Below are 24,681 nucleotides of genomic sequence, written 5' to 3'. Positions count from 1 at the left end.
CATAAAAAGCAGTAGGCATGCATGCAATTTTTCATTAATGTAATTAATTCTTATTTTCTTTTGCTCATCGTTTCTGTTAGCTTATTATGAATCTTCACTATGTGCCAAATGTATAGTAAAGTTCATGAGGCATTATAGTTACTATTGCAAACAAAGTCAGATAATGTGCTCTGTGGTTGTAGTTTTAAATTATTGCATAGTGCTGATGTCAGACATCTTATGAATCATATGTGCTCCACAGACCACACTGCTACCAGATCCCCACTTGTTTTGCTAGCATAAAACAACCCATTCATAAACCATCATCAGAGAATATACCATCACTGACTTTATGGGGACTGGTGATGCCATATAGTTTTTTTTATGTTTTCACTACAGTTCATGAGATCACCTTCAGCATTGGTACTGCTGTGAGAGAAAGCTAAGTCTTACGGTACAGTTGAGATGATTTGTCAGCATGCACTTTTGCTTTATGTCAATGTTACTTCCCTGTTTCAGTGGTTGGTACATTTTCCTGCTGAATAGTTAAGATCATTGTGCTGGTGGTGGTGTTACTGTTACTGTTGTTGTGTTTGCAGTAGGTTTTGTAGCAGCCTGTCATACAACTAAGTTGTAAATTTCTGCAAAAATTGTATTACAAAGGTGGGAAGGGGCAAAGTGAAAGTGACTGTACTACATATGAACTCTTTCAGGGCTGATGTCGATTTTTGTCAAAATTCAGGAGTGGAGGACAGCAATCAGCTGTAAACTGCAACAAAACTCACCTTTACGTTTTAGTTCGGCTCTCTTTACTAGAAGGAAAGTTACATAGCTTTGCTGATTTAACCTTGATTCCCTACGCGTGTATGAGTAGCAAAGAGCGAACAACCTCTAAAATGGCACCAACATCTGGTGAAAGACCAAAGCAAATGTGCAAAGCAAAATACTCCATGGACGTTTTACATAATTTCGTTGAATAGGACTCTGACTAGTCAGACTGATGCAAGTGATCTGGAGATCAAAAATGAAAGTGAGGTACCAGCATCATCTGATTGGACCCCAGCTGATCGTGGTGCTTAACACTTCCGTGTAGCTGATGCACCTACAGCAGCATTTGCCTGGGAGGACCACCACTTATGAAGACAAGAGGTACAAACCAGATTGCATCCCACTGCAACTATCACTGCCACCCACCTGCTGTGCGAAGACAGCCAGGCAGCTTGCCCACCGTGCATTCCTGCTAACCATCGAGGTGCACCCAATGCAGCTACTGCCATCAGAGATGCCGAACATGCGCCAACAGCAGCCACAGCACATAGCAACAGACGTTTTATGTCGACTTATGTGTGAAACCATTGCTTTGTGTGCTTTTCAGAAAACTGAGTTTTTTGGAAAAAATATTCAGCCCTCAAAGAGTTAAATTGTTACGTGCAATCTGAGGGGCCCCTGCCTTTGTGTATTTAATAGGCAAAATTATTTAATTTTGAGCCATTTTTGCCCTTTGCGCCTTACAAATTCTAACAGTGCAGGTAATGAAACACCTTTCTCTTGTATTAGGCAATGCAGGTTTAAAATATGAAAGACTATACAGCATGTACAGAATTCAGCAAATGTTTAATGCATCCAGCACCAAATTAATAAGTTTTAGAAAGACATTCCCTTTGCACAAAATTTTGAGATGGTGTGCTGCCATGAATTGAACCAAACAAGCAAAAAATGTATGCATGGAAAATTGCTTTTTGTAATTTATTATTTGACAGTGAAAAAATATTTTAATATTGTAATTTTAATCTGAATTACCCACTGATGCTTGCTGACACTATAGCACTTTAAAATTGACAGGCAGATTTTGTTAAAGAAATCATAGATACAGTTTGGCTGTAAAAATTTAGATCTGTGCCCCTCATGATGAGTGTACCATCCTCTCATCTGTATTATATTTAACATTTAGAGAACCACTTTAAGCTTCTAATAGCAAGCTTCCTTTTTTAATCATAGTAATCTTTTGTTTAGACAAAGATGTATATGCAAGCAAAGGCTTATAGCAGGAACGTGGCCAATAATGCTATGACAGGATGGGTCATTCAACAGCTAAGATCAATGTTGATAATAAAAAAGTACTGTTCATGAAAGTGCAAGTTCCCTATTTTGTGTTTTGTATATTATATACACTGTGCCTGTGTTTCTTTTCTGCAGCTGGAACTGAAATATATGGTGATTATTCATCAGACATTTAAACAAAGGCAATGTATGAGAAATATATCATGTTTAAATGTTTATATCCTAAACTATTCAGATGCTAATAAAAGTAAATATTTTTGGCATTCTAGTAATATTTAATGTGTGCCAGTAAGTGGTAGTGTTGGATGATCTTTTGTCATAGTTGTGTATAAAATATTGAACAGTGAAAAATACCTGACACTTTACTTATAGTATATATTCATTGCAGTTGTACATAAAGTCAGTGACATGATCATTTTACCTTTCTTAGAATTGAAGAAAAAAATTTGAATTGACTTTGCCGTAATTAATTAAAACAGTTGTCAAGACACTCATCCAGGGATTTTCTATAGAAAAAGGCACACAACTTTCAGGTACAATGACATCAATACTCAGTTTTTATTATAAAAAAGAAGGCTCATTAACACTATAGATATGGGCCAACAGAAAGTTAAAGATAACCACTCTTTCCACAGCAACCCTATTTATGTCTATAGGAGCATGCCGCTTGTTAACATTCATTACCTTTATTTTGCTATTGAGGGAAAGATTGTTGTGTTTTTTTTCTTTCACCTAAACTCTGAATTTTTCTACTTGTTAAATTTCAATGCATCATTAGTATCTTTTAAATTAAAGTGATTTATATTCCTTTTCTGATAGATGTACTTGACCTTTTCAAATAAAAAATCAGATATTTGCTATGATTGTAAGCTGAAATAATCTAAATCCATTTTTGAAATTTGAGTTTTGCTTTTAGTTTAGTATTTATGTTGTCACTCTTAAGTGATGTGTACATCAGAAGAAAGTCTAGAACTACAGTACAGTGGTCCCCCGCTATATCACGGTTCAGCTATCGCACCCCCGCTACATCGCGGATTTATTAATACTATTATTATTACTAGGGGGCTCTGCCCCCTGCTCGCTTCTCTCGCCCACCCCCGGGTTTGGTTTACCGGATAAACAATTATAAAGAGATTGTTATTTTCATTGGAATTGTTACATATGCATTATTTTCATTTTTACTTTAAAACTTTTGTAAAAACAATATTTGTCCTTTATTTCTTGCCCCGGGCGTGGTTAAATCTCTTTCTCGCGGCACTTATAACGCTGCTCGCGTTGTGAAGGGGAGTCTGAACGCACGCAGCTGGTGTCTTGCTGCTGCTGCTGGCCAGCTGTGTGTTGTGCTTGTCGCACTTTGCGTCAATCACTTAAAAACCTGTAGAGCAGTGGTCCTTTTGCCACTTTGCGTCACTGCCACTCACTTTGTGAAGGGGGGGAGCTGAACGCACGCTAATCAGAAGTTGACAGATCAGCTACTGGCTTAGTGCTGCTTCTACCAAGATGCCTGTTCTGCTTGTAGCTCTGTGCGTTCTGAAGGAGAAGGAGGAGGTGGAGGAGGGGGGTGAGGGCTGAACGCACACTAAGGAGAGGTGCTCGGATCATCTGCTGGGTTTCTGCAGCTGATGCTGGCAACTGCGTGTTCTGCTTGTTGTTGTTTTAAGAGCTGGGAGCACCTGAAGTTTGTCTGCCAAAAGCATTCCAACAACTGCTAGGTTAGATGTCAGTGAACTTGTTTTAAATTGTTTGTAAGCAGGGCGTGTCGTCAAAGTGTCTGTCCAAGATGATCTGGTCTCGATCACTTCGCTCAAACCTACCCCACTCCCCGGAGGCGCATCTACGCTCCTGCCACTTCGCGTTGTGAAGGGGGGGAGCTGAATGCACGCTAAGGAGAAATGGACTTTGTGCTGCTTCTGCCAAGATGCTTGTTGTGCTTGTCACTCTGCCCATCAATCATTTAAAAGCCTATACAGCAGCTGTTCTCACTGTTCTGTCTCACTGCCTTGTCTTTTGTGACGTTAAAATGTTTTATAACAGAGAGATGTTACTCATATCCTTAGCCCGACATCCACATATGTGTTTACAAAGTGTGTTTTAATAAGTTTACATGTGTTTAAAGCGTGTGGGAGGGGTATTTTAAGGCTTAAACTATAAAAAAAAAATGTTTATTTATATGGTCTTTCTATATCGCGGATTTTCACCTATCGCTGATGGGTCTGGAATGTAACTTCCGCGATAGGCGGGGGATCACTGTAATATGTTCTGTTGTCTGGTGCAAGGATGTGGATTTTAGGTTCTTTGCAACATCTACTGCTGCATATCATAAAACATGTTATCTTTCAGGCTGCTCCTCATTTAATGCTAAGAAATTAATTACTTGCATTTGCAGTAATCAATGGAAAACTATTTTGTGAGCTGTTTCTTTAAATTTTTTATTGTCTGAATAGTGGAAGTAGTATTGACATATTGACAGTTTTTATTTCTTTTCATTGTTTTTACTTTTCAGAACATCTCGATTTTCATCTTTTCCTGAATATCTGGTTATCCAGATAAAAAAGTTTACCTTTGGCTTAGACTGGGTTCCAAAGAAATTAGGTAAGGTCTTCAAGGCATTAATGCATTCAATAATGCACATCATTTTGGTTTATTTCTTGAGCATCTGACAAAATCTTTTAAAATACAGGTTCTTGTATGTATAGCTGTCTAAGGTGGGTATACTGAGGTAATAGACTGGTTACATATTTTAATTCACTTTGCATTATAATGTGGGAATAGTGGATTTAAGCTGCTATGAATTATCCAATGATTTAATTATTACATAATTGATATAGTTTGTAAATTCTACAAGACGGCCCACCTCTCTTTAATAGGAAGACATGTCAATATTAGAAATGAGACCCACTACAGTTGTGTCATCTGCAAACATTATGATTTTTACAGATTTGTCCAAGGATCTACAGTCATTTGTATAAAGTGAACATAGGAGGGGTGAAAGAACACAGACTAAGGAGTGCCTATGCTAATTGATATTAGATTCAACAGATGGGGGCAAATCTCACATAATGCTTCCTACCTGTCAAGAAACTCATAATCCACTGGCAGACACCATAGGGTACACCTAACTATATTAGTTCACTCTGAAGAAACTGCGGAACAATGGTATTGAAGGCTGACCAGAAATCCACAAATAAGACCCTAACATACCGTAGGTGTTAGGCAAGTCCAGGTACTGAAGAATGTAGTGGAGGCATAAATAAACTGCATCCTCCACTGATGGATTTTAATACATTTTAACACATATATACTATAACCTGTTGGTGCTTTAATAGGTCTGTCTGTGGCAAGATGCAAAATTGTTACATTTAATTATTATTTGAAATCACTCAATATAAAAAAATACTAGGCTAAAAACATATGCAAGCCTTAAAATGCCCTCTAGGTAGTTTATTCTGGTCACCAAAATAAACTACCTGACACTTATGACTATACCGCTTACCATCTTAAATTTTCATACTCACTTTGACTGAAATATAACTTTACGTTTTAAACCATATTGGTAAGATTATGTTTTATATTAATATCTTGGTATAGCTGCATCAGTTCATTCCTCAATTAGTTTTTTGCTGCTGTGTTCCTCCGGGTCCTGACTTTCAGACAGTTATACATATAAAAAAAAATAGTGTTTAGGTTACAAGAGGAAAAAAAACAAAACAAAAAAGTGGAACAGCCAGTAAAAAAACAAAACAAAAAGGTGGAACAGCCAGTAAAAGTCTGTTATACACACAGAACATATAATCTGGTGTATTTAAACTGACACTATTTATCCTCATTTAAATACTTGAGTAATGATTTAACAATCTATGTTCATTTAATTGGCTATGTTTCTTGGTGGGTGCAAGGTGTTACCAGAAGTCTTCAGCCATCCCAAAGAGATAGTTCCAAAACAAGGTACCTGCCCCAGCAACCAGCAGTGGCATTCAGAGAACAAGTACATTCAGTCATGCCCAAGTGTCAACAAATGCGCATTAATTAGAAAAGGCAGGTATAACAATACAGCACAGTAAAATCACTGAATGTGCATGACTGAGTAAATACATATTTACACCTAAGACAAACCTAAGACAAACTGGCTTCCTGTCCAGGGTTTAACTCTTCTAACAACCTCTAGCACCAGTTGCTTTGATCTCAAACTTAAGTTTTATATGATGTGTCATTTTCTTTCAATAATTAAGTTAGTTAGAAATTTCACTTTCAAATCTATGCATTTTAATTGAATTAAATTTAATTCTTTTATTGGCAGTCCACGATTTTATTTTTAGTCACATATGACCAACAAAATCTTAGTACAAGAAAAAAAAAAAACTTTTTATTGCATTTTTGAATAAAATTGTGTCACTTAAAAATCTTTCTTTATATAATTTTTAGCCACACTAATGCCACACGGTCCTCTGCACATTACAAAAACCTTGACTTGGGTGGGAAGGTGATTTGACAGAAATGACATTAGGGACAGGGTGGAATCAAACCTACAATCTTAAAGTGAAATGTAACATTCATTCATGTTCATTTCTTATTTTAGAAAATCCTAATCATGGTGAAACCTTACACGTGTGATGTACTGGAAATGTGTGTTTGTCTATTGGAGAATCGAACCTTCAATCTTTCTTAGAAAAGCCTAACACTTTATCCAGTGAGCCAATATCATCAAATCACTGAAGAGTATTTCACCAAATATCTAAATAAATGATGAAAAATTGATAAATTAAAAAAAATATATATTAGTTTGTGTACATTGGTCTCAAACCTTTGACCATTTGATTAAATGTCCAACACGCTAACAACTTAACCAAAGTATAATACAAAGAAATTAGAAATTTAAATTTAATGTAATTAACGTACAGATCTCGGGTCAAAACTGATGAAATATTGGATTGTCACTGGAGATCAGCATGCATGCAAAGTTTGAAGGAAATTGGTTTGGTAAAAGTGGGTAAAAAATTGATTGCAAAATTTGACTCAGACAAGAGAGGGCAAGTTGGATAAAATCGTGTAATAATAATAAAAAATGAATTTTTCAGAAAACAGCCCCAAAAAATTAAACCATCTTGTTGTGAAAAAAATCAATTCACTTTAAAAGCTTGCCCACTTTACATCTGCCAAAAGGTGTAATTTTTAATACTTTCTTCAGCAATTCTTTGTTAAGAAATAAATATGAATTTATGTTTTTCTTATTTTTTTGTTCTAGATGTATCTATTGATATGCCAGATTTGTTGGACATCACTTTCCTTCGAGCCACTGGTTTACAACTTGGAGAGGAAGAGCTTCCTGATATTGCACCACCCATTGTTATTCCTGATGAACCCAAAGGTATATATGTTATGTGTACTGTAATATATACGGTATAGAGCTCCAGGTAATCTCTTTCAAAATGTTTCCAGTTGTAGTTCAGTTTGTTAATCTTAAGCTTAAATCAAATGTTCCTGTGTGTTTATTTTACATTAATACCTGATATCAATTGTTAATTATTGCAGTATATGTAGACATTATTGCAGGCTGTCTGATTTGTTCAGTTTTTGTAATTGTTTATGTTAAACTTTTTTAAGTAACACGTGATTGAGTTCCAATAAGTAAAATATGTTTGCATAAAATACTGATGTGGTTTCTTCTGTACTAGCAATACTTATGTACTGCTAGATTACCACAAGTAGGTAGTGCTTTATTGCTGTGCTTGTAAAGGTAAGGCATAGGGCTTTGCAGGATCCTGAGCCCCAACTTCAGTGTACTGGAGAAGCATAAACTGGTGCTTAAATGCTTTTAACAGGGAAGGTCAGCAAGGAAGTTTGTAATCTTATACATCAAAAGCAGGTTCAATAAATGTTATGTTTGTTTTACTTAAACACTAAAGAATTAGCTGTGAGTTCCTGAATATGTCTGATGCTTTGTATTATTTAATTTTGCAGATCATTTCATGAATCATTTTATGGACTGTACGTATTCTTTTTTAATTTTATTTAATTTTTGCTTGTGTTTGATGCTTTTCTTATGCAATGGAATCTTGTTTGACCACATCGTGATGCCAATTTGGTGATCTTTTTAGAGGTGATAATCATTAAAAATGAGAATTAAGTATTCTTTTCAAGTCTGTCTTTTATACCACAAGACTGAAAAGAAGGCTCAATACAGTAAAGCCCTGCTTTAACTCCAAACTATATGTAGATTGCACTGTTAATTCTGACATAAAACAATCTGGACATGTCTGTTTTAGCCTGTTAAACTTTGCTAAGAGGATTTAAACAGTAGGAAGGCAATTTCCATGTAACCAGAATTGTAAATTATAGTGCTTACAAACTATCCAGATTAGAAGTATATACAGTATCTATAATATTTATATACTGTACCAGTTATTTAAAGAAAAGAAAAGTCACTTATGATTGGCTGCTTTTTACATATTTTATATACAGTATCTGTACTAAAATTGTGCTCTTCTTAATATGTATGTATACTGTATATAAAATTATATTTACGTATATATGTATAAACTGTATACTATATTGTATATGCATGTATGTGTGGGTATTTTTTAGTTTTGCTTTAAATCATGCTGTTTTAGGCTAGTTGCTAGACTAGTTTGCTTTGGTTTTACATATAACAGTTTTCACTCATTGTGGTTTCTGATTGTTGGTTCTGATTGCCATACTTCTGAGCAAACAGACTTAATAAAATTTAATTAAAATCAAGATCATCTTGCATGGTACTACAGTACATGCACAAAAAATTGCCATTATAATTGGGAAACAAAATTGCTGCACTCTGCCATATTCTCATTTATCTGTGAATGTATTCCATATGGTTTTTGGCACCCAGAGGGTGGCTGCTAGGATACTTAGCAGTTTGAAGCTGGCAGCCATACTAAATTTATACTAGAATCAATGTCATTAATATAAGTCACAAAAATGAATGGTCCAAGGACCAAGCCCTGAGAGACTCTACTGATGACCTCACCCCAGGTGGAGCATTCTCCTCTTATCTGTGCTCTTTTTCTCCTGCTCCTTAAGATCCTGCTTTGAAGGTTACCGCTGATGCCTACAGCTTCTAGTTTCATCATTAATATAATTAAATATATAAAATTTAAAATTGTTCAGTGCCTAGCTTGAAGTTTCCATCAATTTGTACACTATGTAAGTCTCCCAGTGGTGATTGAACCCTGATAGAAACCTGTAAAATTTGAAATTTTAGCAAATAATAACATTATAGTAAATAAACTTAACTGTAAGTAAGAAAAGAATAGATTCATATTAAATTGGAGTAGTTAAAGTAACAGTCCTAAATAAAATAAAATAAAGAATCTGTACAGTATTAGAGATTACGGTTCTAGGTGTTGTTACACTAATTCAGCTTCAAATTAAGACCCATAAAGCTAAATGAATGCTGATGACACAAAATGTGTCTTTGTAATGGTGTAAAGGCTAGCATCAGAAGATGGTCTGATTTAAGTAATGATGGCAAATAGATTGGAGAGTTATAAACTAATTTCTTTTTAAACCAGTAAGGAAGCATTAAACATAATTAGGAGTGTAGTGTAAAAAAACGTAGCTGTTATAGGCAATTCATTGATGATGTGTCCATTACTTATGGAACTTGTTGGAACTCTGGCAGCAGCATATCTCTCTATTATAAAAAAAATCTTGTGAAAATACAAGACTTTTTTCCTGCGACGAGACTTGATCTTTTGAAGAGAGACAGAGAGACACATTTACGTCCCGCGAGATGGTCAAGTCATGTCATACTTACCAAGGTTATTATAGTTTTGCCTTTTTATATTAGTTTTTATTTCTATATTTTTTCTGACCTTACTTGGAAATCAGTTTAGTTTTAGTTTTCCTTCATCATGTATTTTTAGTTTTAGATTAGTTTTTATTTCACAAAGACATTTCTATTTTATTTTTACATATATTAGTTTCAGTTTTAGTTTTAGTAATTACTAGCAAAATACCCGCGCTTCGCAGCGGCGAAATACTGCCTGAATATTTTTATTAAGAAAAAAGTAAACATTTTTAAACTGAGGGAAAATATACAAAAAATTCTTTGTTAAGGATCTCTTTGTATACGACGTTGTCAGTTCGTCCCTCCGGTTGTAATATGACCAAGCTGTGCGCTGAGCTTACTCTTGAGCATACAACATACAGTTGGCCATGTGAAAAGCAATCCTGCCTCAAATCAATGCCAACCATTTGTAGCGTTTGTCCTTGAGACTTATTAATTGTCATTGCAAAGCACAGCCTTATTGGAAATTGAACGCGTTTGAATTGAAATGGGAGATTAGATGGTATAACGGGGATGCGAGGAATAAAAACTGTGTCACCTGAGGCACTGCCAGTAAAAATAGTTGCTTCAATTAGGTTGTTTTGTAGAGATGTGACCTGAAGTCTCGTGCCGTTACAAAGTTTCGGTGGCTGTAAGTTTCTCAGTAACATTATTGGTGCCCCAACCTTCAAAATGAGATTATGCTCAGGAGTGCCTGGAGGATTTAGAGTGTTGAGAAACTCTATTGGATAGTGTACCGCGTCTTCTACTTCTACAACTGAATCAACAGATTGATATGTTTTTGGTTCTGAAGGTAGTTCTTGAAGTAAAATGTGGTTTATAGTCGTAGTCATGTCATTTTTTGGTGTCAGGATAGCTCTCTCTCTTAACCATGACACGTCATTTTGGTGGAGATTTCGTAGATCGGGGTAAACATTTTGAAGAAGGCTTTGTAAGGTATTCACGATGAGACAGAGATTTGTAGGAATATTTATTTTACGATTTTCTTGTATGAAGGTGCCATCACCTATACTCATCAGAAGAGCAGAGAACTCCTCGGCTTTTTTGTCGCCTTTCAAATGAACTCTCATGTTTATTTTTAAAGTAACAACATTGATTTGTGGCCATAGGTATGAAGATTTCAGAGATGCTTTAACTTCATCAGCGCGTGTTCCTCTGGGCATGACTGGTAGGGTTTGGCGGAAGTCTCCAGCCAGTAACACTGTCAAGCCTCCCATAAGTTTGTTGGTGTTTCGGATGTCTTGGAGGGTCCTGTCTAAAGCCTCAATACCTGCTCTGTGTGCCATAGTGCATTCATCCCAGACAATAAGCTGACAATGTCGCAGCACTTCAGCCATGTTGCTTTGCTTTGATATGTTACACATGGGGGATTCAGTATGGTTGAGGTTTAGAGGCAGCTTGAAAGCTGAATGAGCAGTTCTGCCACCCTCTAGAAGAGTTGCAGCAATGCCAGAAGAAGCCACAGCTATGGCAATGTTACGTTTTGCTCGGATTTTTGCAAGGAGAAGGTTTATTAGGAATGTCTTACCAATTCCTCCTGGAGCATCAAGGAAAAACACTGTGCCAGTGGCTGACGTAACGCTGCTCATGATTTGCTCATAAACTGACTTTTGGTCACTATTTAGCAACCGCTCGTTATTTGTGACTATATTGGCTAATTGCGAGGTGTTGTAAGATGTCTCTTTCAAGTACTCGGGATTTGACGTAAGTTGTGCTAGTTCTGTTAAAGGTGAAGGCAAACCGTAATGATGAAGAGATTGACCTCCAATACCAATTACGTAGTTTTCAAGCAACTGTAGACAGTTGTTATAGATCAAATTTAACCACTGGTGGACTTCTGTTCGTATATGATCTCTTTCAGTCTGTCTCCTAATATCTTCTGCTATGCTGTGTTTATGTTTTTCCCATAGGTTTAAGAGGTTTTCCATTTGGCAGAACACCAACATGACAGCAAACAGTTCACAGATCTTTTGAGATGAGCGAGATAGAGCAGCTTCCTGTAGAGTCTCGTCCCAGTTGATATCGTCATGTAATAAACCGAGTGCCCTGCAGGCTGACTTATAGGTCGGATGTAGGACACCATCAACTGTTCTGAGAGATTTGAAAGATGTGGGACCTGTGATTTTGTTGAGCAGCAGTCGAAGATGGTAGCATTCAGAGTTATTTGGGTGTACAGTGTAGACCCGCCCCAGTACATTATCCTTTTTCACTCCCGAATGTCCTGGTACAGGGTTGCCCTGTTTCCTTCGACGAAACATGTTGTTTGCCCACACATAATATGATGGAATTTCATTATAATGAAGTTGTTTTGCAAAATCATCGTGTTTGCAAAGGTCAAAGAACGCTAAAAGGGTGGTGTGTGGTGGATTGTGTACTTTATCGGCAACGTTGCCTTCTGTGAAACAAATTCTTTGTCCGTTCTCAAGATGCACAGCAAGATGAACGACCGGAGGGAAACATTCGTGAATGGGAAAACAGAAAATGCGCCAGGCTGCTTTAGAGCTACTAATGTAACGACCAGCTTCGTATCGAGATACTTCGTCATTTTGATTTTGTATTGTAAATACTGCCTGGTCACTTCCCTTGTTAACATTCTTGCAGATGTATTTGATTGATTTTACTGAACTGCAAAATTCGACATTGATGTGAGCATTGAAGAAGCGGGACAGCACAGGACTATAAGGGACCACCCATCTGTTGTTGATATCTACTCCTTTGATGTTAATTGTATGACCTCCATCAGCAGGTGCGCGCTGGCGGTACTGAGGGTAACCATCTTCTCCGGTCTGAGTTTCTGAGATGAACGGACGCGGGTACTTCTTAGTGCATACTCTGTTGATCATGCACGGTGAGTTGATATTATGAGGTCCACATGGGCCGTGAATCATGGTGGATTTTACTATTTAGTGTAGGGCAGGGTCAGTCTGTGGATCAGGAATTTCCGCACGGATGACTTGATCGATGAGAGCTGGTTGAATCCTATCCTTTAGCCACAATAGAATGTGTGCATGTGGAATACCTCGCTTTTGCCACTCTATGGTGTACATGTAGCAATTTGTACAGCCGAAAATGTTACTCTTCGTGAGCAAGTCTATCATTTTGCGAATCTTGAGATGAAATACACGACTGATAAGGTTGTGGCGATCGTGAGGTTTTTGACGTGGAAGGAGAATTTCAGTGATGTCAGGCCATTTAGGATTGCAAGTCAATGTGAAGAATAAGTCAGGGCGGCCATAATGACGTACGTATGTCATTGCGTCTTGTGTACGCTCGTGCATATAGCGAGGTCCTCCAGTGAAGGAAGATGGTACTATCACAGCTTGACCAAGTTCTATTAAATCAGTGTCGTTTTTGTCAATAGCTTCTTTTAAGTGAACGTAATTTTCAGCTCGTAGTTTTTTCTGATTTAGTCTGATATAATTTAGTCTTTTGGATTCAATTTTTGCGTACATATCAACTAAAAACTGATTTAATAAAGTTTGGAAGAAAAGGATAGTATTATCATGATGTTGTCTGATCATAAGCCGGTATGAATGGAAGTTTGCTGCAGAGACGGTTTTGTTCATAGGTAACTTACTGGTAGCATGAACTTGAGGTATAGACACAGAATAGCCGTCTTCACCATAGCAGAACATGAGAGGATATTGAAGTGCATCATAGGATCTGTGGGTTTCCTTAATGCGTTGTAGTTTATTGTCTCTGGTTTTCAAGACAATATCTCTATTGTTGAACGTTTGCCCAACGATGACAACACCAACTTGATGAACTGTGGGTTTATTAAATCTGCCTTTGTGTGCATGTAATGGTTTTTTGTCTGCGTGAATGACAACTTTGAAGTGTTTGTCATCATCTGAAATACTGTCCGTTGTTGAGTGGAAGTCCTGGATGTAAGTGTTACAGTCATGGAGCATTTTTTGTAATTGCTTGACCAGGGGTATGTTAAGTCCAGAAAAATTAGTGCAGCGGATTTGTGCTTCCTTTTCATCGTCCCCGACGAAATAAATTTGCAAAAATTTGTGTTCCTCACTCGGCATAGGTAAAAGACTGCCAATCAAGTGATACACTTGTCCCTGAACTTTAAATGAAGGCATAAAATTTCTCTCAACGATTTGGTTAGCACCAAATGATGTCATTTGAAATGCGCTGTTGTACTTTCGAATATTGTTCAAGAAATGTTCACTTTGAGGATGTTCGCCATTTAACAGGCCCTCAAGAAGGTCAGGAAGCTTACGTAAAGGAGTGAGAGAGACTTTACCACCGTTACAGCACAAACCAGGAGACTCGCATTTTCACTTCTGAGCTTGACAATAGTTACAGTGAACATCCATGGATCCAATGTGTACTGTTTTGTCAGACTCATAATGTATGTTTGGGTCGTACGCAAATCCACAATTGGCTTTTTTGAGCCAAACCTGTTGTTTTCGTATGAGCCGCTTTTCATTATTAGGATCGTATCTAGAAACAGAAGCTCTATTAACTTGTGGATTTGCCTCCGTGTATTTAGCGACCGCGTCCCTATGAACTTGTGGATTCGCTTGCGAGTATTTAGCGACAGCGTCCCTATGAACTTGTGGATGTGCTTGAGAGTATTTAGCGACAGCGTCCCTATGAACTTGTGGATGTGCTTGCGAGTATTTAGCCACAGCGTCCCTATGAACTTGTGGATGTGCTTGCGAGTATTTAGCCACAGCGTCCCTATTAACTTGTGGATGTGCTTGCGAGTATTTAGCCACAGCGTCCCTATTAACTTGTGGATGTGCTTGCGAGTATTTAGCCACAGCGTCCCTATTAACTTGTGGATGTGCTTCTGAGTATTTAGCCACAGCGTGTTTATTAACTTGTGGATTTTTCTGCGAGTATCTGGCAGCAGCTGCATGAAGTTGCTTCCGTCTAGCTGCATCAGAAAATCTACCACGACGTGTGATACGCCTCCTTTTTACTGTGTTCTCACAGCTTCGATTGCTGCTGTCATAATCGGCTCGAGCTGGATTTGTGTTGAACTGACATTCGGTATGTGTCAATCGATGTAAGCATACAACTGGCTTCATCAATAACTTCGCATCCATCTTTTGAGAGTTGAAATATTCATAAACATCAAAGTGTCCAGTACTCAAATCGTCACCTGTGAATCTAAGATGTTTAAGAGGCATTGACGGTTCTCCAAAGGTGTAAAATATTTTGCCATTTCGGTACACTTGAAAGCGACAACCAAACAATTCAGCGGCAGCCATCAACTCACATGCAGAACCATAGGTGAAGGGCTTAAGCATTTCAGTCTTATAGTGCTCCTGTGTAGTATAATTATCTCCTGTACCATCATCAGTCCACACTTTGAACCTGTCCCAGTCATTTAATACATAAGACACAATGTCCCTGCGGATATCAAAAGTGAGCCTGATATGTCCGTGCAATATGTAACACAGAGAATGGAAAAGGCAGGCGCCATCTCCGGGCATAGACACCACTCGGTAAGTGATAGTTCTTTGATTGATGGGGATCACCTCGATAGACATTTTAATAGGGGTAGAGATGGAAGAATAAAGGGAATGGGTACTTGATGAACAGCAGAGAAGTCACGGATTAAATAAATGAAATGGGTACGTGAACAGTAAAGTAAGTGTAAAATATCTACACAATAACTATAACAATCTTAACAAATGAACAATAAAACAGCGGATAACCCGTGGATTAAATGTGCCTTATAAACTGCGGAGCACCTTATGTGGGCAGGCAGTCAGGCAAAGAAAGGGATTCAAATATATAAACGAAGAAAACAACAGCAGAGAAGCCGCGGATTAAATAAAGGAAATGGGTACGTGAAGAATAAACTAAGTGTAAAATATCTACACAATAACTATAACAATCTTAACAAATGAACAATAAAACAGCGGAGAACCCATGGATGAAATGTGCCTTATATGGCGTTCGTTTATAACACAGCGAAAAAGATGTGTAAAGACCGCTTCACAAAAAAACTGCGGAGCGCCTTAGCTTCCTTGGTGAAGCAAGGAAAAAGGACGGCCTTATATCTCGTTCGTTTATAAAACTGTGGATAAGCTTTGAAAAGAATGCCTCCTTGGCGAAGCAAGGAAAGGAATTCACACACCACAGCGAAGAACGGCTTTATATGGGCGGGCAGTCAATTACGTGGGAGGCGTGGTGATTTCCGCAGCAGCCGCAGGGAGGCGTGATGATGCAAGACGCAACCGCCTCACACGGCGACTGAGCTGCCCGCTATGGCCGTATACAGTATACGAAAGTAGGTTCCAGTTATGACCGTTACGCGTAGAATTTCGAAATGAAACCTGCCTAACTTTTGTAAGTAAGCTGTAAGGAATGAGCCTGCCAAATTTCAACCTTCCACCTACACGGGAAGTTGGAGAATTAGTGATGAGTGAGTGAGTGAGTGAGTGAGTGAGTGAGTCAGTCAGTCAGTCAGTCAGTCAGTCAGTCAGTCAGTCAGTGAGGGCTTTGCCTTTTATTAGTATAGATGGCATGGAGTGCCTACGGAGTTAGTTTTGTGTCACAGTCAGACAGAACTGTACACTTAACAGATTTGGATACGAGTTTAATGTTAGTGGAAGCTTACTACATTTCCTGGTTTACTATCTGGTTTTGTTTTTGTCTGATAAAAACAATCATAATCAAAACTAGACACTGAATATGAAAAATTTCACAATTTTATAATTTTAAAAATATTTTCTCATGAAAATCACAGGGGCTTAGAAAGAACAGGGCTCTTGGATTTGAATGAGTGTGCAGACCCCACCTGGCTGTATTGAGGGAAACAAAGAACAACAAGCATGTAGTGTCAAGGTTAGGGGCTGTGAGACTTGAATAACCCAACATAAAGGACAGTAAACCCATAATGAGCAGAGTGGTCTCCCCTCAACTTTCTTGTATACTCAGATATGGAGATGGATATTTGAGGAGTAAACCTCAAGACAATGATTATATTTTTATATTATGTACATTAAGAAACCAGCAACAACAAATCAAATTAATAATATATTGAACAATTATTATAAAATTAAAGTTGAATAAATTGGACTCTGTGGCTGTATAAATAAAAAAAAAATCGAGTATGTGTTCAGGTAAAGTACCACTTCCGGGTGATGGATTTGGCCCAAAGGTTAATACAGATCTATAATTGTGGTGTAACAACCACATGCCAAATTTCATCCATCTATCTAGTTGTGTTTTTGAGTTATCGTGTTTACACACAGACACACACATACACGTGTGCGCGTACACACACAATTCCAAAAAACAGTATTGTTGGATATTGGTTAGTCTATAACATCAAGATTCATAAAAATATCGAGGTCGAATTTTTTCATGATTACTATACTTTCTCTATACTTCGTATATGAAAGTAAAAACGGTTTCTCCTGTGCGAAGTGGCAGGTGAATTGCTGTCAACAAAAAGCAGACACCTGAGAAATAAACTGAAACATTACTCACTCGTGATTTTTCTGTCCATATGGTAAACGTTTTGTTGACCAGCACATTCTGACTTTAGCTGTTTGAATTACATCTTGATATACAACAAGCACAAAGAAAGGCGACACGCAAATCGCTTTCTATTTCTCACACTTTACACACATGAATTCAGCTTGCTCTGTCACCACAAATGCTATGTGAACAGCCACCCACCGTCACCAGCCGCCGTTCACTAGATGAATATTTTCAGGCGGCTCGTGGTGGATGACATTCTGTTTTAGAGTTAAAACTTACAAGGGTTAAAGACTAACAGCAAGAATATTCATTCAAAAACAAAAAATAAAAATATTTTAGTAAATTATTATTTTATTTCAGTTAGTCTTTCCAGCTACTTTAATAGTTTCATTTAGTTTTAGTTTTTCATTTCAGTTTTGTTAATTATTTTATTTCAATTTACGAAAATGTTTTTTTAATAATAGTTTCAGTTTTGATTTTAGTTTTCGTTAACTATAATAACCTTGATACCTACAACCTTTGGAAGCAAGTCCCGTGATACACATGTAGAGCAGGTTAGAGATAATGGAAGTAATAAAATTCGAAAGTCTCCCATAAAGGAGAGTAAACATCGCATTAGCGCAAACAGAAAATATTACTCGTGTTTGAGGATGTCTGGGGGAGAAGGGAGACAAGGCAGTGAGACAAAAGGACAGCTGGTGTACAGGCTTTTAAACATTTGAAGCGCTGCACTAAATGCAGATCACGTGGCACAGCAGCAGCAGCAGCAAGCTGGCAGCTGATCGAGCAAAGTGGAGGTAAAAAAAAATTGTATCACCATTTAAGAGGGGTTTTAGAGGAGCAGCCATGTCTCCTTGGGGTGCGTTCAACCCCCATCTTCACAACGGCACACAGCACTGGCAAGGGGGGAAAGGGTTTGACGTGCGAAGTGAGCAGGGGACAAAGCCCCCTAGTTTAACTTATAATCAACTGATATTTCAAGTAGTGAAGCCATTAAAAAATAAATTACAGAAATCTGCAGTCCTTAACAGGAGAACTGGTGAAAGTTGATGACAGTACAAGTTTATTAAAATCAAGTTCTACTAAGGAAGAGTCAGGTTTCTTCAGCTAAGCTGGGAATCCTGAGAAGCAGTTTTGTTTAATTTATATTTAGCTGTAGGGAGCTGCCATACATGCATGTCTTTTTGGCTAGTAGTGAACTTGTCTATATCTGATATACAGTACATTCCAAACAGGAGAGATTCATGTAGAGCTAGGTCGTACTATTGAATGATGTAGCCTAATGGCAGCATTAGGGTATTGAAAAGATGTGAACTAACCACTGAAGTTTAAGGAATGCGATAACAGAAGCCTGCAGAGAGCTTGTTTTACCACTAAATATTCATTCAGAAAGGGTGTAGCATGTTCATAAGTAGCTTGTTCCAGTAAGTCCACTGTAGTTCTTAAGGTACTTGAGTGTTAAGTGTGTTAAGGTGAACAGTACAGCCATACAAGCCAACAGTAAAACCAAGAAGGAAATATTGGTAAACAAGTTGCTCTTCCTCATCTCAGCCATGACAAATTGCACAAGTAACTTATGTGTCTGTTCCATAGCCTAAGCATGCTCAAAACACACAGTTACCATTGTCAAAATCAACTTGTAATATGACAGAGTCAAGAAGACGTGAGCAGTTACAACAAAAGGGAACGTTTCAGTGTATCTCAATAGCTGTACCTGAGAAATATTGTGATATTTTAAACACAATACTCATGTTAAGCTAAAACAAATATTTAACTAAATTTCAACCAACTAGAAGCTGTAGGCATCAGTGGTAACCTACAAAGCTGGATGTCAAGGAGCAGGAGAAAAAGAACACAGATAAGAGGAGAATGCTTCACTGGGGGTGAGGTGGGGTGAGGTCATTAGTGGAGTCCTTCAGGGGTCTGTCCTTGGACCGTCAATTGTTGTGATTTATATTAATAACGTTGATTCTGGTATAGTTAATAAACTTGTGAAATTTGCAGATGACAAGTTGGAGCAATGGCAGACACTGAGGAGGCAGCAAAATCAATTCAGAAAGACATGGACAAGCTCCAAGAGTTGGGCAAACACTTGGAAAATGCAGTTTATTGTAGAAAACTGCAAAGTGCTACATATACACATGAGCAAAAGGAAAGTACATTATTAATAAAAGATGGGAGACACTATCCTACAGGAAGAAATCTTTGAAAAGGATTCAGGGGCTGTTGATTATGAATGTTATGCTCAGATTTTATAATGAGCAAGTGAGACTATATCTGGAGTACTGTGTGCAGTGCTGGTAACCACGCTTCAAGAAAGATACAGTATAGCAGCACTTTAAGGTATGCAGACTGGAGCAACCAGGTGCATCCCAGGACTTTCGCACTCTGATAGACTCAGAGAATTAAACTTGTTTAGGCTTGAGCAGAGGAGACTATGTGGAGACTACTGCACATTTTCAGAATTCTCAAAGGCTTTGCTAAAGTAGGTCTGGCAAAATTTTTTCAGCTTAACAGTGAATCATGTACACAAGGGCACCAGTGGAAATTATGGGAAAGTGCATTTAGGTTTGAAGACAGAAAGAACTTCTTTACACAAAGAGAAGAATGTGGAACAAACTACTCAGTCATATTGTTGAAGCAGAAACCCTGAAAACCTTTAAGAAGTACCTGGATGACACATTGTGACAGCTTAGCTATTAGCAAAACAAACAAGCTTGATGTACTGAGGAAGAACCACATTTGAAAAGCTTCTGTCAGCATAGGTACTGAATGGCCTGGCTTGATAGCTGATATTTTTTCTTCACTTCAGTGAAGTAAAGTTTAATAAGTAAATGATAGATAGATAGATCTTTATTGGATACTCTTATTTATTTTAAACTAGGAGGTGTGTACAAATGTCACTATCAGGTTTAGAAGACTGAAACTGTTTCTAAATATTGGCAAATGTCATGTACATGTGATTGATTTTATCTGCTAGATGGCAGCCAAAGCGTAAACGCTTTAGGCCACTATTATCCTTGAAATAAATATGACATCAGATAGTAGCCATGGCTGTCACTCATCATTTTTCAGCCACCTGTGAAAAAAGGAAATGTAAATCAGACTATGTAATGTAAGTAGAAAATCACAGAACAACAGTGCCTGCAGAGCAATACATATTGTAAACAGTATAACTTACTAGTACATGAAATTTATTGCTTTGAATGGTACCATACAGTTCAAAATTATCATATATAGAGTGCGCATACATTTTCTTTTCATATTATCAGTTAACAACAGAAGTACAGTAAACACAAAGTATAGTAAATTGATATTGATGAACAAAATCATATGATTAAAACTTTTTTCTTTATGTACTTTGCAATGTAAGTGAAATTAGTAATTAGTATGATTTTTAAAACAATATCACCTTCAAATGCTTATAATAGTGTATCTGTTGTAATCTAGAATTCTCTTCCATCTCTTTCTATTTAATTAAGCAGTTTCTCTTTTTGTAGTATTGAATTAGGTAGTATGTATTTACCATTTTTATGGATTTGGTACAGTTCATTTACACAAATTAGTTGTTGACTCATTTTACTACTGCTAAACCTAAGCAAGTACTAATATTCTTGTTTCAGCTCCTGAAATCGATGACTCGGCAGTTATGCAACTTGCTGAAATGGGTTTTCCACTGGAAGCCTGTAGAAAGGCAGTTTACTACACTGGAAATATGGGAGCAGAGGTGGCATTTAACTGGATAATAGCTCACATGGAGGAACCAGGTATGTTTTGATTTGTTTTCCTTTTTTTCTGGTCTGATTGCAAGTTTTCAGGTAATAATTTAGTGTAGCATCCATCTAAGAAAGTTTTTTTTTCTACAAGTTGGCTTATTTTTAACAAAGCAACTGGAATAATATAAGTATGTACAGGTGAAGTCTTGGTACATCAAATTCCATTAACATGAAAACCATACAAGACTGAAAAAACAATTCTCTTGTCTATCTGATACCAAACTTAATGTAATATGCACATTATACATGTCATGATGAACAGAGAAAAATATCATAACTACTTTTGAATATAATGGTTTGACATATTAAGCATTGACTCTTTCCTAAATTATAAGAATTCTCAAATGTACAATTGTGATCACCTTATTTTGATAATCCTATTGGACCTTGTTTTGTTAATTTGTTCTCCGCTTCTCAGATACTCATAATATTTTTACATACGGTATATTCATATGTCGAATTAACCTACAAAACATTTATTGGTTTGCTAGCTTACTAATTTGACCTTCTCTAGTAATGTTTGCAGAGGCTTACCTCTTAGTCCTGTGGAGACCTACCTTTTTAGTCCTGTATTAAGTCAGCTACTAACAGGGAGTGGCCTTTAAACCAGATCCAACTTTTCCATTAGTGTCATCCCTTGAATCATTTTTGGTGTCCAGGACACTCAGAATGTAGATTTGACATTGGTTCCCAAATGTTCTCTCAGTTGAAACTAGGAACGCTGTCATTCTGAGCCCCAACTCATCATTTAAAGGGCCAGGCAGTCTTAGCAGCCATCTGGGAGCCAGCCTGCTGTAATAAAAATAAGGCGTCTTTATATTCCTGACATGAACCACTTGCTTCCATGTATTGTTCTGAATGAATTCTCTGCCTACAATTTACCTGTTTCTCTTGACTTCACTCTTTCATCAGTACCCAAGGAGTGATTACATCCAGGGCACTTTTTAAATGGGTATGTCATGCTTCTCCCTAGTTTGTCATTTTTTCATACTAACATGCCAGTCACTATCATCAGCAGCAGTGCATTCTCTCTTCTTTCTCCTAGGACAGCAGTTCTCAAGTTCAGTATAGGGACCCCCTCACCGGTGGCTGCAAGTTTTTGTCCCAACCCATTTATTCTCTTAATTGATTTCCTACTATAATTAAGCAAGCTTTTACTTCACAATATCTGTTTTTTGCCTATTATGCTGTATTTTTACTGAATGAAGCAAGAATTTATTTGGGTATGAATTCATTATTTTTCCTTATATTTTTTTTTATTGTTTAATGTTCTGGTTATTTAGACAGTTATTTACTAGTAAACACAAAATTGGGTAACAGTGAAGTAGTTGCTCCTTTCAGAGTCACTTGTGCTGATGACTGTCCGGCTTATTATTAATTGCCATTATTCAGAAACATTTAAGAAAGCAAAATTCACAAAAATGTAGATTAAATATCAACAAAACAAATTCAGCACTTAAGGATACAGAGAAAATACAGCTATGTCTATAAGTGTAAATCTGATACCTCACTTTTTTAAATGCAAAATCAGGTCAAGTCAGATTGGGAAGCATGCACTGGTACAGCAGGTTGCTACACCCACCACACAACGAAAAAGCTCGGAATCCTGGTTGGCAACCACCCCCAGGCAGACACATGGTCCAATCCCACCCTGTGGAAATGATCCTTTATCTGTCGTAGCCAGGTGTTATGTGGGTGTCCCCTTGGCCTGGTCCAGCCACTCGGGTTCTCAACAATGAGTATCCTGCAAGCCGGATCACCCTCAGGGAATCTTGCCACACGGCCATAGTGCCATAATTGACGCTCCTTCACGATGCAGGTGATGTACCTCATTCAACACAAAGTCAAACCAGCAGCACCCAAGGATTCTCCAAAGAGACGCAGTACCAAAGGAGTCCAGTCTTCATCTCAGGTTGCTGGATAGTGTCCATGTCTCAAAACCGTATAGCAAAATAAATGCAAAATAAAAGGAAAAAATGGGTCATCTAAAGAACATAATCAATTAAAGGTATAAATGATTGATTGAGAAACTGGTTGGAACAAAAACCTGTAGCCATGAGTTGTCCCCAGGACTGAACTTGAGAACCACTGCCCTAGGGCCTTCCTGGGCTCTTATTATTGTCCTCTACCTCCCTTTGCCACTTTGGCAACTTATTTTTAGTCCCAAGTTATCACAATATACGTTCCTTAAGTATTGTTATTAACTATAGTACGATGTTGCTGTGCTTAAATAAAAGATACAAAGACAAAATAAATCATCTTTAAATGAGCTGTGTTTTATCTAACTCATAGTCAGTAAGTTTGGGAAAAGAAATATAAGCTATACACTGTAACTGTTTTATGTTTATTTAGGACTATTTAAATGAACAAACAGTCATTGCATGGAATGTACTATTTTTAAATAGGTGTTTTTGGAAGTTGTAGTTTTGTTTCTTCATGGAGTCAACAAATTTTTCTAATAAAGTCAAAGTGAACTTTATTGTCATCTCAACCATATACAAGCATACAGATAGATGAAATTGCAAAGCTCAGGGTCCATAGTGTAACAACATGCAATAAATAAATTAAAAATATAGTATAATTCTGTTCCAAAAATCATTTGTACATCATTGTGTGTACATGTGTTATTTTGGGTTTGGAGAGTGTGTGTTACCAGAAATAGAATTCTCCTTTAATTGTTATTATTGGTGCTGCACTTTCTATGTTTATGCATGCGCAAAAGAACATATTGAACATGCCTGATGCATAAAATCAAGCAAAGGAGTGGAATTGGAAATTACTTGAAAGTCTGCTTTTTTTCTACATCTGCAACTATGATCAGTAGTAATACTGCCAGTAGTTTATTAGACAACTGGCAGAACCACACTTAATGACATTCATTTAAATCCATACTATAAATTGGTCCAAATCAAATATAGCGGGTATTAACTGAGGAATGATAAACCCATTTCATACTTTCAAAAATTCTGCTTATGAGGAATCATCTGGAAAATGTTTCATGTAAATGTACTTTTGTTGCATGCTGAAAGCATTCAGATAAACTTTATCTTTAAATGTGTAAGTAGTTTTCTCTTTAAAGTGCATATTTTATTTATTTTTTTCTTGACTGTGTTATTTGGGAGAGGGCATTGTAATCTGAGATTTTTCCTTTTTGTACATATATTGTACGTTGATTATGCCAATAATGTGTTTTTCTTCCATAATGGAAGAAAATTTGTTAATATTTTAAAAATTTTGATTTATGTTATTTATTTTTTAAGAATGTCAATAAAGCATATTTCCTATCATTATCAAAACTGTATCACCTTGCTTTACAAAACATAGTGTCTAGTCTTCTTTTAAAATAACTCTGTAAATTCAGGTATGAACTTATATCAGGTGTTTCTAAAAAATGAAAAGTATAGGGGAAATGGATTCTAGAGACATAAATTAAACAGTAACTCAAAACTATTATTCTCTTAAAGCTTTGTAGTATCTTACAGTAAAATTCACAAGAACCGTAACTGTGATTTTGTTGCCGCATGTGTGAAACACACCCTGGTTTACTATTGCAAAATGTGTTTCTTCCATTATACTGTATTGTGT

The 24,681-nt window shown here is 37.1% G+C and overlaps 1 protein-coding gene across 3 annotated transcripts in view; it reads left to right on the top strand.

The window, feature by feature from the left end:
- Positions 1-24,681, top strand: part of usp13 (ubiquitin specific peptidase 13) — a 355,954-nt gene that overhangs the window by 221,683 nt on the left and 109,590 nt on the right. For all 3 annotated transcript variants that reach the window (XM_051923946.1, XM_051923945.1, XM_051923944.1), the window contains 4 exons: positions 4,544-4,632; positions 7,283-7,405; positions 7,999-8,025; positions 20,944-21,087. In XM_051923946.1, the coding sequence (XP_051779906.1) occupies positions 4,544-4,632; positions 7,283-7,405; positions 7,999-8,025; positions 20,944-21,087 (383 nt within the window). The remainder of the gene's footprint in view (positions 1-4,543; positions 4,633-7,282; positions 7,406-7,998; positions 8,026-20,943; positions 21,088-24,681) is intronic.

The sequence above is a fragment of the Erpetoichthys calabaricus genome, chromosome 2 (assembly GCF_900747795.2).
Source record: "Erpetoichthys calabaricus chromosome 2, fErpCal1.3, whole genome shotgun sequence".
NCBI classification, from domain to species: Eukaryota; Metazoa; Chordata; class Cladistia; order Polypteriformes; family Polypteridae; genus Erpetoichthys; species Erpetoichthys calabaricus.
Note: the sequence above shows the minus strand (reverse complement) of the source record. Positions and strands in the feature narration are given on the sequence as shown.